This window comes from Xenopus laevis, chromosome 1L, assembly GCF_017654675.1.
Source record: "Xenopus laevis strain J_2021 chromosome 1L, Xenopus_laevis_v10.1, whole genome shotgun sequence".
Classification (NCBI taxonomy): domain Eukaryota; kingdom Metazoa; phylum Chordata; class Amphibia; order Anura; family Pipidae; genus Xenopus; species Xenopus laevis.
In genome coordinates this window covers 123,197,181-123,213,451 of record NC_054371.1, presented here as the reverse complement: position 1 = coordinate 123,213,451, position 16,271 = coordinate 123,197,181, and the positions used below count along the sequence as shown (strand labels likewise).

Here is a 16,271-nt window from a genome sequence, read left to right as displayed (position 1 = left end):
AAGAAAAGGTTCAAAGAGAACTAGAAAAAGCCAGAGGACTGAACTGCCTATTCCCTAATCATGAATTGTCTGTTCTGGCCAGAAATGTATATATATTTTTATGTACCTAGTATATTTATAATGACACCAGTATATTGCCATTCAATTGAAACACAATGGATTGCAATGTAAAAAAAAAAAAAAAAAAAGTACAGGCGCTTTCAACCTATGGGATGTGCAGCTCCAATACCAGATACTCAGTAGCCATGCGATTATAACAATTTATAGGGGCAGCTGTCTGCTCTTCCATGCAGGTGGAAAAAAAATAAATGACGGTTCTCTTGATCTTTTAATTCACATTGGTGGCATTTAATATGGCTACATTAAAAAGACATATTTACAAATAGCTTCATAACAAATCATTTTCTTGTCCCAATGATAAACAAAGAAGAAAATGGCTGCCCTGAGACTTGAGGCTCATTTCTAAAGCTGTGTAAAAGAAGTGGAATTAGAACACACCATTCATCATCACTTTAACTACATGCTACTCCGTGTTTAATTGTGTATTTATTAAAGGAACAGTAACATGAAAAAATGGAAGCGTTTTAAAGTAATAAAATTATAACGCAGTGTTGCCCTGCACTGGTACAACTTGTCTGCTTGCTTCAGAAACACTACTATTGTTTATATAAATAAGCTGCTGTGTAGCAATGGGGGCAACCAAAGGAGAAAAGAAAAGGCTCAATTTACACAGCATGATAAGTTCTGAAGAACATAATGTTATCTGTTATCCACTATTTAACCTGTGCCATATAGCCTTTTTTCAATTTCCACCATTGCTCCACAGCAGCTTGTTGTATATGAAATAAAGAAGTGTTTCTGAAACAAACAGTTTTAACAGTGCAGGCCAACACTACATGATATTTTCATTACTTTAAAACACAATTTTTTTGTGTTACTGTTCCTTTAAAAGGTGAAGGAAATGTTAGGCACCCCCAAGTGAATGTATTGACTTACCTGAAACCCAGGCCGGTGCTCCTATCAGCAGAAAACTGCACCAGCCAGGGGTTATACCAGTGAGCACCACTGAGCAATCCTCTTCCAGCTTCTTCTTTCTTCAATTTTCCCGGGCCAAACACATGCGCAGTTGAATGAAATAGCTGGAAGCTCAGCCGCGAGAAGAAAGAAGAAGACGGAAGAGGATTGATCCGTGGTGCTCACTGGAATAACCTCGGGCCGGTGCAGTTTTCTGCTGATAGGAGCACCAGCCTCGGGTTTCAGGTAAGTAAATACAATCACTTGGGGGTGCCTAACATAACCCCCAAGTGTTAAATGACTTTCCTTCTCCTTTAAGCTGTGTAATGACTGGGCATCAGAGTGCCAAATTGGGGTGTAAAAAGCCACGTGAAAATAACGGTGTAGATTTTGGGAGCAAATCAATGGATGGTGTAAAATCAAGAGAAACACACTGCTTATAAATATCACTACAATGATTTCTGGTGTAGAACATTTTACACACACTTTAGAACTATGACTGAATGTGTGTTACCAAATGATTGTGCCTGGATACATTCTACCTGGCTCTAATGATGCCTTTTAATATAAAATAACCATTGTAGCTCCATAATGAAACAACAGATCTTTTTGCTTACAAATCACAGTTGAAATGGTGGGGGCAATAAAGCTAGTCCTATACAGTATATGGATGGTAGGTTTATTACGTTTCGCTAGATGTAAGTACCCATCATTCTCAACCAATAGCTGTTTCCAACATGACCTGTCCTTTACTATACTGGTATTTTTAATTCTGTAAATAGGATCTAACAATTATATTCCAAGCATGGTGGTCACTTTTGAGCATGGAGCAGATTATGTGGTCTCTTATGTTATAGAATAAAAATATTTGATTGTATCTGCACTTAATAGTGTTTCCAGAAGATTGTTACCATTGTAGATTCACCAGCTGTCCCATCTTTGCTGGCAATGTTCTATTTGGCTCTATGAGGCACCCAGGTACTGATGAAAGTACAGACCAAACAGGCTGGTTATGATCTGGCAGACAGAGACCCACCACGTCAGAAATGAAAAGATACCACGGAAAAACAAAGGGGTGAATAGGCCTCGTAAGGAAGTCAGCACTCCCATAATTTGCTCCACAGCAGCTTGGACATCTTCTGTATCTTCTTCTTCTTCTGAAGTAGGCGAGTGTGATTGCACAGGGGAAGAATCTACTACTGGAGTGAAACCAGGGGGTTCTGGGTACAGTCCCCAAGAATAGTCACCTAGAAAACACAGAATGTATTTCAATAAAGGTAAATGAGTTTGTAATTATGTATTAATGTCCTTATGCTGCTTTAAGGATATCACAAAACCATGCTCCGATGATGGATTCTAAGATAGGTTTGCAAATTATAGATTCTGAATTACATATTTTTCTGGAAAAACCTCAATGTTAGTAAAATAAACTGAAAAATGCAGATTGCGATACACTAGATATATAAAATAGGTAAGCATTGGTTAGTGGGTGGAGGGCAACCTTTTGCTTTAGATCTTTAAAAGTAAAACTAATAGAAGCACTAAAACTACAGCTGCAGCTATAATTTCTGCTATTATTTTCCCTGCCTCTACTAGAACAGTGAACATACAGCTTGCATAAGGTATGACATTCACACTTTTCTTGCACCTATTCCATACTAACATATTCCATATTGCCTGCGATTTCCTTTTTAGCCAGAATACATAAAACATAAACATAAAACAGATTAATCATGAATAAGGGTCAATATCCTTTTGCTATTGGGTGGCTTTGATCTCTCCACGCCTGGTGTATATTCTGGCAATATGCGGCATAGATCAATGCATCCATGCTTGAATATGGTGGGCATTTTATATACCTCCACTAGCCCTGAACATATGGTAGCCTTAGGCAAGCTAGCTGTTGCAGTTCTCATTCCTCCAGCAGATGGGAGGGATGCGCAGAGAGTTCTACAACAGCCGGAGTTCTGCCCATAGCAATTACCTAAACATACAATATTATAAAATGACTTTGTTCTGTTTACTATGCTTACTGGATAAGGATAGTGGTAAGGATAGTCCTTACAGTATGATATATACGTGGAATAGACCAATCCTGACTTAAATGATTGACTTTAGCCCCGAGAGTACCTTAATTGCCTAGCATGCATTACAATGTAATATTCACATACCTACAACTTTGTAATTGCTGGCAGAAATCAAAACAAGAAACACTCACCTAATGATTTGAGCATAAATACGCAGTGAAAAGTGAGGATAACTGGAGCCAGGTACTGAAGAGCAACCACAGTCAAATAACAAAAGATGCGTGAAATCTGTGCAGGAAGAAAGCAATGGCAGGGTTATTTTATTATAAACATATTATAAATATATTAGCCATGACTCTGCAGTAGGCCTACACTGGTAATCCACACTAGAGCATGTGGTATGGATTCTGATAATGATGTAGTTTACATTCCAAATGTATTTGGTTCTTGCCCGGTCACATTAAGACTGTCATACAGTATGATATACCTCTTATATACAGTATTTAATATGTTAGAGTTTAGATGCCATTTAAAACTCTCTGGGGGTCATTCACGAACAGCAGGAAAAATTTGCAGTTATCAGTCTATTGCAATCTGTCAGAAAAACAAATCTCTGGGTGGTTACACTTGACTGAATTAGCCCAGTATTAGTAAATGAGCCCCACAGTTTTGTTTCAGAAAAGATGGTCAGTTGAGGGCAAAGAGGTTTACGATGGTGCCATTGTAGCAAAACTAAAGGGAACCTTACTGCCTACAGAGCACTGTAGGAAATATCACAAAAGTACTCTAAATGTTGTTGCTCAGATGTGCCTAGTTCAGTATAAAGGAAAGCAGCTGCCAGCTAATGCAGGTGTTGTTAATCACAGTGCTTCTCCCTATGATGGCTGCTTCAATCAAATTAAAGGTGGCCATACATGGGCGATAAAAGCTGCAGACAGACCGAGTTGACAGCTTATTGGCCCATGTGTGGGGCCCTCCAACAGGCTTCCCAGATCGATATCTGGCCGAGAGTCGCCAGATGTCAATGGGGCAGGGCTAAAAATCCTGTTTGTTGATGCAGTCCTGCAATCTGACCGCCCGTTATCAGCAGATCGTTGGGCCTTAGGGCCCACGATCGGATCAGCCCGATATCACCCACCTCAAGGTGGGCATATTGGGGAGACATCTGCTCGTTTGCCAAAATCGCCAAACGAGCGGATCTCTATGTGTATGGCCACCTTAAGGGTCCTTTAGACCAATTCGGCAGCTTATCTGCCCATGTGTGGGAGCATCTGATGGGTCTTCCCGATCGATATCTGGCCAAAAATTGGCCTGATATCGATCAGGCTGGTTTGTTTTTTCTTATGATCTAGGACAGCATTGGATAGTTGATGCGGTCCTTGATCCATTGGCTCTCATTTCCTTTGTACAATCTGATTCTTTGGCTCTAGGGCCAAACGTTCAGATGAACCCAATATCACCCTGACGTTGGTGGGCATATTGGGGAAAGTGGTTGCCAAACGAGCAGATCTTATTGTGTATGGCCACCTTTATTCTCTGTGATGTTGCATGGTTAGACATTCAGCGTGTGAGGATGCACATTTGTATTTATCTATCTGTTGGCCCTCTAATATTAGCCTCACCTTGCGCTGTATCTCAAGCATGGAGATCCGTCCCGCTTCTCGCTTCATTTGTTCCACCCAGCGGTCAGCAAGGCACAAGTATGCCTGCAAATGAAAGCGGGTCAAGCAGAAACGTAGAAGGCAGAGAAGTACAATTATCCAAAGACGGAAGGTATTGTAGGCAGAGTTAGACATCCTAAATGTAAAATGAACAGGAGGAAATGAGAAATGTGAGAACATAATATTCCTGCAGCTGTGCAACGACATGACAAGTTTACAGAAAATAATAAAGCCTGGGAGTTCTACTTCTGTGCATTCCACAACTGGAGGCCTGCAGGCCTGCAGGCTGGACATGATGCTGCAGCACATTTTCGGATCCCCCGAGTCTGTCAACTCAACTGACTTCATATATTTCCCCCTATGAGATGATCACTCTAATGTTAACCTGCCCATGAACATGCTGTATGTGATACGAACAGCCCATTACTTGGAAGTGAATGGACTGCACAGATTTTCCAGCTTTAAAAGGTCACCATAACCTAAAAAATACCTCTGCTAAAAATGAGCACATTAAATAGGACTTGTGTTGAATTTACATTCTGCCTAATTTATATAAAAAATCCATATTTTCCCTTTTGTTGCCATTATAAACACTAACATCTGTAATCTCCTTTCACCTTTTTTAAGCAACAATAATATCTTACCATTTTGTAGTCAATGTATTATATTAATATATTAAATTGTCTGAAAGCTGCAAGACAGAATGATCACATGATTGCTTGTCATTTGATTTTGCTCAAAGCGTATTTCAATTTGCAATCTAAAGTATAATTAAATATTTTGTTCTGGCAGACTCTTTAGTCTCTATTTTACAGTTCCCTCACTTTTGTTCTTATTCCTGGAGTACTGTATATACCCAGAAGTCTGTGCTGACCATAGTTGCCTATATTAACACTGGCTGAGCAGACATAATATGTTGACATAATAGAAGGAACATATATTGACAATCATTTGCTATTGGCCACGAAGCTTTGTCGTTCAGGAGACATTGTTTGTTTATATATATTTTAGAAACTGAATTCACTTTTCAGAATTCGGTTAGCACATACTCTTGTGAAAGGTAATAAAGCTTAATTGTAAATTAAATATGCTGGAAGTGCTTTACACATTCTGTTGTAGTTACTTAACTGGCACCAGTATGACCAGATATACCCTGTCAGTTGATGCTTTCTGTTTTCTACAACAACTTCCAGCAAGTGCTTTTTACAGCCCTGTAGGAACTGACAAACTCCTGCAGGGCAAGCTTAAATTGATAATTATTTTCTCAAGGCCACAGCTAGAATGCAACCTCTGGTAAGATATTTTACACGGCCACATGGCTGTTTGTTTGGAACAGATGTATAAACAATCCACTTTCCAACAGCTGATTGCTTAGACTAAAAACAAAGACTTTTATAAGCAATACAGCGTTGGCTAGAATAGCTTGAGTTTATATAGCAGCAGGGAGCCTGTTTCTAGTAGCAGATGCACCGACAATCAGCCTTAACTAAAAATAATTCATCAGTTGTGCTCAGTATTTGATTACAGGAATGTTAACACTGCTTTAACATTTATGATGCAGTCCCAGAACACTGTTTTTCACCAACTGGGTCAAGCAGGCATCAGTCTCTATTATGATATATCACATTCTGTGTATATAAATACTTTGACAAAAGGGACAATATATTTGTGGAAAGTCAGATTTTGAATGCCTTATTCACACTACAGTGTGAAAGGGCCAAACAAATTTAAAGTAAAGTAGCCAAAAGGATTTATCCTTATGTCTAAACATGGCTAAATATTTGTCACAGCTTTACAACTGCCCAAATATCTGTGTGTACCAAAATCCATTACAGAACTAAAGTCAAAAGGATGATAGTTGACACTTACAGCTCTACAGACTCTTTTCCCATTGGTGCGTTCAACAGGAAGTCTCTGGTGATTGGACGGATCCACAGCACCACTACAATAACAGGTGGTAGAAAACTCATGTGAAGCAGGAGCCTGCAGGGAAAAAGCAATGGCAATTTGAACTAACCATTATCAATAAATTACTTTGCACAATTTAGTATGAAAGGAGCTCACCACATACTTAGATCAGACCTGCGGTGGCACCGTCCCTAGCAAACCTGTTTGTATTCGATTTAGAAAAGAAATTGTTCCTGAGAGAACCATATTCACAGTATATCATCCACTATTACAGGTATGTGGATGATATACTGATTATATGGGATGGACCACGTGAAACTTTTATTGATATGGTGGAACAGGCCAATACAGCACACAAGACAGTAAAATTTACTATGGAGGTTTCCGATACTGTAACTAATTTCCTGGATGTACAGATTAAGTTGGAAAATAATAGCCTGAGTACCAATTTATACCGCAAAGAAATGGATAGGAATAATCTCCTACACAGGAAAAGTTTCCATAACCCCCAGACCCTTAATGCTATTCCCAAGGGACAATATATGAGGGCCAAGAAAATAGCATCAAGTAACATTGGTTATAAAATGGCATGCAAAGAGCTAACAGAGAGGTTTGTACAGAGGGGATACCCGAAAGGGCAACTACGAGCAGTAGAGAATGAGGTACAGAAGATAGAACGGGGAGACTTATTAAAACCAAGAAAAAAGGAAGTGGACAATGAAAGAATAACTTTTGTGAGTAAATATGATAAGAGAAGTAAAATGGTGGAAAAAATTGTAAAACAATATTGGCCCATATTACAGACTGACACCAGTTCTAGTCTGGCTTTCAAGAAACCTCCACGATTTGCTTATAAGAAAGGGAAATCTATTAGTGACACACTATGTTCCATTGAAAAGACGGACAGTAAGTATAACCCAATGGTTAGGAATAAGGTAGGCACCTTTCCGTGTCTAGGGTGTAATTGTTGTAGTTCCATCATAAAAGGTCCCAATATTCATCACCCAATATCTGGGCAAGAAATTAAGCTGAATACATTTGCTACGTGCAAAACCGCATATGTTATCTATGTTTTAAAATGCCCATGTGGGCTAGTATACGTTGGTAAAACCATAAGACCCGTACACATGAGGATCAAGGAACATAAGGGTAGTATAAGAAATTTTAAGGCTGGTACTTATTCTGATACCCCTGTATCAAGACACTTTTTTGAGCATAAACACAATGCATGTCAGTTGAAATGGAAGGTGTTGGAGGTGGTACCAAATCCAGCTAGAGGAGGAGATCATAACAATCTATTATTACAAAGGGAGGCAAGATGGATCAGCCGGCTAGAATGTACCTCCCCGAAAGGGTTAAATGAACAATATAATTTGATATGCTTTCTTTAATGGTATAATGTATCTTGTTGTCCTCAGGTATTATAATTAGTGAGCTAATGGCATTGCCGAGGATCGTCGGCCGAATCGTTGATGGGTGAGTCCATCAAAACAGGAGTATCACTATAACACAGTTAAAAACTAAGCAAGAGTTCCGATTGCAACATAGATAGCATAGAGTGAGCTAGCAACTATTGTTGCCAAACAATTATAGATGGAAATCATTTAAATTTGCAACATTGTTATGAAACAAGTGGTGTAGATAGGCTGGTTCAGCATTTTCTCTTTATTTTTGCAGGTTAGGCCAAATGGAGCAATTTCCTGCATTTTAAGTCGTTTTGTAAATGTTTTATTGACACTATGTTCTTATTGTATTACTCTGATTTTTAGCACTAATGCACTTATACATGGATTTGGATACTTCAGAATTATCTACATAAAAGGAGAATCAAGTAAATAGTATTTTACCAATTGGGTTGAAGCGCTGCTATATTTAATTGTATGAAATATTTATTCACTGTTTTGTCTGTTTTACACTAAATGTTAACTATGTGAGAATAGTTTTTAACCTATTGCTGTTTTTAAGAATGAAAAAAATTTTACTGCACTAAGCAGCATTGATTGTACACAGATGTCGCATGATTAGGGGTAGCACAAGCGTTAAATGAAGTAACAACCCACTGAAGGTGTGATTGGCCACACAGGATTTAAATGTTGGATGTTTTGTTTGTTCCTATACACTTGATAAAGGGCTTGTCCCGAAACATGTTGTACACTCCCCAATAAACGGATTTTTTGCAGTTTGACTGCCGCCTTGGATCTGTTCCACATCTACACTACAGTTCTACAATAAATTACTTTGCCATGGTGTGGTGTACATATTAAAACATACAACTCAGAAGATGTACAGGAAAAAATTCTTGCAAATGGTTTATTTACATAGGGAGTTATTTTTCTGGCCCCCTAATCCCCAGCACGAAGGAAATAATTTTCTAAGAGATATTGCACCAGAAGTATGCGCAGTTGCTGATGCAGACCTGACTTCAACTGCACATGCTCCCAATCATCGATCACTGAAAAGGCATCTCTGACCCCGCTGCCCTAGTCTGCTTTGTCTAACCAGGTATGGCAAACAGTACCGTTTGGGTTCTGCAGTGGTCCAGTCTGGAAAGGTGCCAGCAAAAGGGGTCCTGCAGTCTTAAAAAGACTTTTGTTCTCCTTAAAAATTGTATTTTCATTAAATTATGTTTAAACAAAATACAATTCATATATAACAGATAATACGATTCATAATTATAATAGTAAGAACACAGAGGTGTGTCTTTATCTTGTTTAGCTTATCTTATTTAACAGTTATGGCAATCACTTTCATTTTATGGGAAATGCCCTACTCATGGCACACAGTCAGCATTCCTCTACAGAATGCCATAGGCAGCATTGCCTTCAATTAACCCACATGCAACTGCTGCCATTTGGGCGTCATAATTGCTGCACTTCTTCCAGACATTCAAAAAAACGGTCTGTACAATTTGCCTTAGGGCTATGGCAGACACTACATTTTGTAACCCATGATACATTTCTTCAAGTGCAGGTATATCTTTCCATTGAAGTCAGTCTGAAATGGTAAAACTATTGAATTACATGATCATGCCAAATCTTCTTAGCAAGATTATGCAACAAAACATACTGTAAACCATCACCCTTAATTTTCAATTATACGGGTTACGAGACACAATCACAATTTTTTCATCATTGTGCCATCCAGTACACAGTGCTATTGTACACAAGCAGTGCAGCACACAGATTGAGGTGCAACTCTTCGCACTCCTAACAGCAAAGCACCAGATTGAATGGAAGTGCAAAAAACATAGAACTTTGCACAAAGTTTTCATGCTTTATATCTTTTTAAAGATTTCAATTTTGTAAACAAACCCATTAAAAATAAAACTACATTAAAAAGATAATCAGCAAGAAAACACATTATGAATAATGCTGGTGTAAACCCATATGGACCAAAGTAGCTAGTCAGTGTATCCCAAAGTCTGTCGGTGTGCTTACTGTAGCATTGGCCTGTCAGCTGCCATTTTTAAAGCATCCAAGTGAGTCTGAGCCAGTCGCAAACCAGGAAAAGTGAGGCAGCCACCAAGGAATGCACAAAGGGCCACTAGTGCAATTTTAAAGGCAAGTTTGACGAAGGGCATTCTATAAAGGAAAATAATAATGCAAAACATTAGTTATCCAGCATACATTTTGTGAGCCTGTTTAAATACCTAAAATGTTTGCCTTCTATATCTTCGCTTACTCGTCACATATTCAAGTACTCATAACTTTAATTATAATTTTCCTGACAGTTTCTATAATAATGAGTGAGCAACTCTTATTGTAGTGTTATTTAGTGTGTAAAAGCTATACAGATCAAACTTATTTCATATTTAAAGTAAAAATCAAGCATTAAAAAAAGAAAAAAAAAACCTTCACAGATCTTCCAGATACTTCGGTGCAAAACAATGTGTTTCTGAGTCTTGACTGTCTTTCACTGCTTGGGTCTGTCAGTCACAGGATTTCCCATACATTGGTATGGGAAGTGGTGAAAAGCAATTTCAGGCATTTATCCAGAAAGCTCAGAATTATGGAAAGACCATCTCCCATTTTATCTAAATAATCCAAATTTTTAAAATGTAGTTGCTTTTTCTCTGTAATAATAAAACAGTAGCTTGTACTTGATCCAAACTAAGATATACTTAATCCTTATTGGAGGCAAAACCAGCCTTTTGGGTTTATTTAATGTTTACATGATTTTCTAATAGACTTAAAGGTATGAAGACCCAAATAGTTAAAGATTCATTATCCGGAAAACCCCAGGTCCCAAGCATTTTGGATAACAGGTCCGATACCTGTACTGTTCTCCACAAGAGCTTAGTACTGGTCAAAATGCTCAATGTTTCACAGAGCTAAGAGTTACATAATGAGCTTAAGGTGTTCATACAAAAATAAAACAGAAATGCAAAAGGCGTGAAACTGACTTTAATTTTCTGGGCTTATTACAAAAACATTAAAGGTTTATAGACTAGTAAGTGGAAAATATCAAACTGAAATAAAGGGGCCTCTACATAGGTTATTGTTAAAAGTCTCCTTATGTTCTTACTGTACTGTTACAGTACAGGGGCTATGAAGGAATAAGAATCATCTCCCAAAAAAGCACAGCTATCTGTGTTATTTAAAAATCCTCTCTTGTAATCCAACATCACAAAAGCCACAAGATATAATGTGAAGCAGTGTTTTGTGTGTATGTTACATAGAACATTTGGTCAGTGTTAACATGCCAACACAACCTGAATGACAAATGGGCTGGACTGTGCTAGTTTGCCACAGCCCTTCACAGCACAGAATAGGAAGTGATTGATTAAGAAAAAAGAGGCAAGAAGGTTTCTAACAGACAAGTCTACTGCATAAATAAAGAGATTGTATGTTGAGCCAGTAGTTAGCAGTGTTGCCAACTGTATGTCCTCCTCTGATTGCTTGGCTTTCCACTGGGTACTGGGTTTCCCCACATACACTCCAAAAACATGCACGTACGTTAATAAGTGCACACACTTTGGTAATAAATACCAAAGTGTGTGCACGACAAACACCTTACATTGTAAGCTTCAAATGAGCAGGAATGAGCATATGATATAGCAAAGTGCTATGTAACAAGTAGATTCTATAACATATTGGATAATAATAAACCCAGAGTTGCTGGCCACGCAACAATCTTTGATTTATATAGAAAACATGGACAACATGCAGTCAAATATATGTGTATAATGAGTACAAGCCCTTCAAAAAGTAGACATTACCATTAGTGTTAACATTGCTTAATATTACCAAAATAGGTAAATGATGTAAATGTTAGACTTACGACCACTGCCAGCCTTGCTGAGCCAGAAAATTTTCTAGATTGTGACAGACACTGGCCAAGCCTTAAAAAAATAAAAACAAAAGGAATGTAAATGATACACGAGAGACAGGAAAAGCAAGACATTTTTAAAAGCTTGTCTGCATCTGCTGAGATTTGATTCACAGCAACAGGCTTTATGCCCATTATGTGATTCAGTGTCAGCAGATGCAAGGATTGTTTATTTTTGGTTTAAGTATAGAGAACAAACAACTGATAAGACAGGTGGTTCTCAAAAATGATACAGTTCTAAGATAGGTTACTACTTCAAGGCTTACATCTGTCCCAGGCCCTATCTGATGCAAGAAGCATAAACTTTACCTGGTTCCAGCCCAAACTCCAGATACTCGTCACGCACAATTGTTACTATCATCGCAATCAGAAGAAAGAAAAAGGCAAATGTCATGCAGACAGACCGTTCACCCCCCTCCTCAGATCGGAAGTAATGTTTCATCACAGTAAATAAGACCTTGCTAAAGTCTTCTAATTAAGGAAAATTAGGTTAGAAAATTGAATAATTCCAGGTTTATGCACTGAAATATCAGAAAGGCATTAACTATTATCCCACAACAGGGAATAACTGTGCAGCATTGCTGCTTCATGCAAGGATACATGGAAAAAATGATGGACATCAGGCACCATAGGACTCCAATGTTGATCTCATTTTGGGCATCCACGACACAATAATAGGCTTCGGTGAACAAGTAGATGATTGTCGAGTACAAAGCAAAATCTATAAACCACTGGTACTCCAGGAAATAGCGAAGCACTATAAACAAAAGCAGAATGAGCACATTAAATTTAGTTGCATTCCTACATTTGCTAATGGAAGTCAAAGGAAAACTTACCAAGGGCATCCATGGTGTTGATTGGCTGTGTATCCAAGCGCAGGTCTATGTCCTTAGGGACGGTTAGCGGTTTCTCCTCTGCCACACCATTTGTCCGCCTGTAGAAGACATACACTTCATTACTACACCAGGCAAACTTCACTGTATGTGTCTGGTTGTATCCATATCTCACTCACCTTTCTTTCTTGGCTTTAGGTTTTTGTTTCCCTGCTAAAGTCCGCAGTTCCTCCTCAGTTGGATGTTTGTAACGAAACAAACTAGAAAATAAATCAAAAAAGAAAATACTTGTTTATATACACGCAACATGTCGAGCCATGCTCCCCCCTGCTTGCTTCATCTGTGCGTGTTCACATTTGATTTTAACTTGATGTCTCAATAAATTGGACGTTTTAAATGTATACATCCGTTTTCATGAATCATGCTGTGACGGTAGGCTGCAAGTGTGCTTTTATCTCTTTTAGTCTGCAAACTGCAACTAGTATACAGAACCTTTACCTTTCTGCATGTTATAGTTTTAGGAGTATTCTGGACAGCTAATAATCCATCTCTAGACAATCAGACCCTGCAGTAATAATCTGGAGAGCCAGGAAAGCAAACTTTGGTCCAAATTTTTTTAAAAAAAATAAAATTTAACAAATATTCACAGGAGATCATAGAAGGCTAGACAGAAATATGATGTACATTATTTATATGTACCTGCCATTACACAGCAACCATCTGCCAAAGGAGTAGTGTGGAGACACTCGTTGCATGAGACTTGCCACTAACAATGTGACCACCATCTGAATTCCCATAACAGCCTGTAAGGAAAAATCAGAAATATGGAATTTATAGATTTGCTATCCTAGAAAAGGTCTGTAAGAATTTGCATTCAGCAGGCCTTGAAAAGGTAATTAGGCTCCAGTGCAATTTCCTCCAACGACAACCACCCAAAACTGCTATAACTGTGCACATCAATACTTTAGTGGCAACACCCTTATTGCAGATAAATACCTTAGCAATTAGAAAAGAACTCTGGTTAGACATTGGCACACATTTCTGAAAAGTATACTTCCCATAATGTGCTTAATGAATATCATTCTAGATTAGTATAGCAGTGTTCTTAACCGTTACCTTCCTTCGTTTAGAATTAATATCATATTATTTACTATTGTGGGAACGCAAATATTAAATAATGGGAACATAAACATCATGGGGACCTCTTTTGGGGTCCCATCCCTTGCTTTTTCCCCTTTTCATTGCACACACACACACAGGCTAAATTGGCACCTAAATGTTTTTATGGTTAACACATCAAATATGTTAGATTAAACATTAAATGGAAAAGTTTTCATTGCAGTTCAAAGGAGCTTGATAAGTGTCACTGCAAAGGGAACAGCTTGCTATTGATTATATTACTGACAGACAGGCATAGAAGCCACATATATCTGTGTGAATTACCTTTTCTTTACTCCGTTCACAAGTAACATTTAGCAGATTTGGAAATCGATGTGCAGCTGAAATATTATTTCAAAGCTAGATATGCGGACACCCACAACTTTGTTACTAGTTTATGTTCAGCTCTTACTCACCATGATTACTGTCAACCTCAGTTCTGCTTGAAAGAGTGAATTAAATCTCCTCAGCCATGTGATTCCTATTGAACAGCTGCAGGAAGGACACTGTGCTGTCCCTTTAAGGCAGTCAGTACTAGCTCAGAGACTTTGACTAATCAAAATGCAGTATTCAGTTGATTGACAAGGCTACCGCCAATCATTTGGTGCGCTTTGACAAGCGAAGGCGGAGGCATTTTTATTTATATTCTTTCAGTGTTTCCGGGTAGGGTGCGGGTTATATACGTGATGCGTGACGGGAAATGTAGTTCTACATTAGCTGCAGTGTTTGACGTGTGCACGTTTATGAATGGGCAGTAGGAACACGCTCTGCCTAAGAGTGTCGTTTTCAAGATCTCTGGGGCTCATTTAGAGACTTGGAGCAGCAGTGACGGTGGGCGGGTATCCTGGTGGCGTATAGACCAAATATAAGCCAATTTTGGTGAGGTTTTGGAGATTACTTTTGTTTGTCGACGCTTGAATGAGGTTGCCAACTTTTGTAGGGAAATACAAGGCCACCTACAGTATATCTGAAGCTGACTTTCCTATTGGTGTCACATACCATTTATACTGACAGGCCTATTAAATAGAAGTCAGATCTTTCATAGTGGAGTTCAGAAGGCATTTTATTAGAATCTAGTTGGCAGCTGTCCTGCTGGAGTCTTGAAGGGGACATGTAATGTCCAGAACAAGCATTTGCTGTATGTATGTTTTTATTTATATAGTGCTACTAATGGAACAGGCATCACTAAAATAAAAAATGCAAAGTTTATGTGTCAGAGAAAATAGGAAAGTGGTCCCTGCCCCATAGAGCTTACAATCTAAGTTGGCGGTAACCTACAGATGTGCCATAACACAGATGATGTAGTGAGGTGCAGAGGAATGAAGGGCTTTGAAGATTATGAGAACGTTTATAAGTTACGCTTTGTTTTATGGGAAGCTGTGAGAACTAGGGATGTGCGGGCCAGCCCGATAGCTGCAGGTTTGGTGGGTTCAGTCCGACCTCGCACCCCTTTTTGCGGGTGGCAGGTGGGTCCGGGTTGAGCTCTTTTCTCTTTTACCTGCTCTCCCTGCCTGCCACCTTGCACTGCCGGATTCTGACTTTCCGGCTTCCTTTTCTATAAACACTCGCGTGATCACCCCGCCGCTTTTGTGACATCATGGGCTGGCGAGGGTCTATAAATGGAAGTCGGGCGCAGGAGTAGCGAAAGCGGGAACACCTTCAGCAGCAGAGGGGCTTGTACTTTCTTGCATGGGAGGAGGAGAATTCTGGCAGGAGTATTTAATACAGACTATAGTGGGGAAAGAGATTTGGAGGCATTAACAAGTTGCAGTAGTCTAGATGGGGTAAGATAAGAGCATGCATGAGCTTGTTAGCTGTTGTTTGTGAAAGAAAGGGCTGGATTTTGGCAATACTGTGTAAGAAAAAATGGTGTTAATATCGTCAGACCTGGAGAGGAGGGAAGGAGGGCAGAGACACACACTCAGATTCGGGGAGATTTAGTCGCCCGGCGATAAATCACCTCTTCGGGGCGACTAATCTCCCGGAACTGACTCCGCCGGCTAGAATGTAAATTGCCGGTGGTATGGCACTCGGAGCGGTTTGTTTTCCGAAGTCGCCTGAAGTTTCCTTGTGAGGCAACTTCAGGCGGCTTCAGAAAACGAAGCGCTCCGATTGCCATCCCGCCGGCTATTTACATTCTAGCCTGCGGGAGGCAGTTCGGGGAGATTAGTCACCCCGAAGAAGGGGAGATTCGTCACCGGGTAACTAATCTCCCCGAATCTGAGTGTGTCTCTGCTCTTAAACACATGCCTTTAAAAGTCACTTTGTATTACTTTAATTAAAATTTCCTCTAGCACCATCCATCCAATTAGTGTTTAAGTATAGAGGGCATCGCATGAAAA

At 39.2% G+C, this 16,271-nt stretch overlaps 1 protein-coding gene across 1 annotated transcript; it reads right to left on the bottom strand.

Annotated features, from left to right (window-relative positions):
• Positions 1 to 326: 326 nt before the first annotated feature.
• tmem161a.L (transmembrane protein 161A L homeolog) lies at positions 327 to 14,451 on the bottom strand (the record flags this gene model as incomplete). The annotated part of the gene is given in 12 exon segments (NM_001092606.1): positions 327 to 2,261; positions 3,233 to 3,329; positions 4,664 to 4,838; positions 6,572 to 6,685; positions 10,048 to 10,191; positions 11,891 to 11,951; positions 12,248 to 12,399; positions 12,539 to 12,695; positions 12,775 to 12,872; positions 12,951 to 13,031; positions 13,471 to 13,574; positions 14,346 to 14,451. Coding segments are annotated over 12 exon segments (1,470 nt in total). The 5' UTR covers positions 14,349 to 14,451.
• Between the last annotated feature and the right edge of the window lie 1,820 nt (positions 14,452 to 16,271).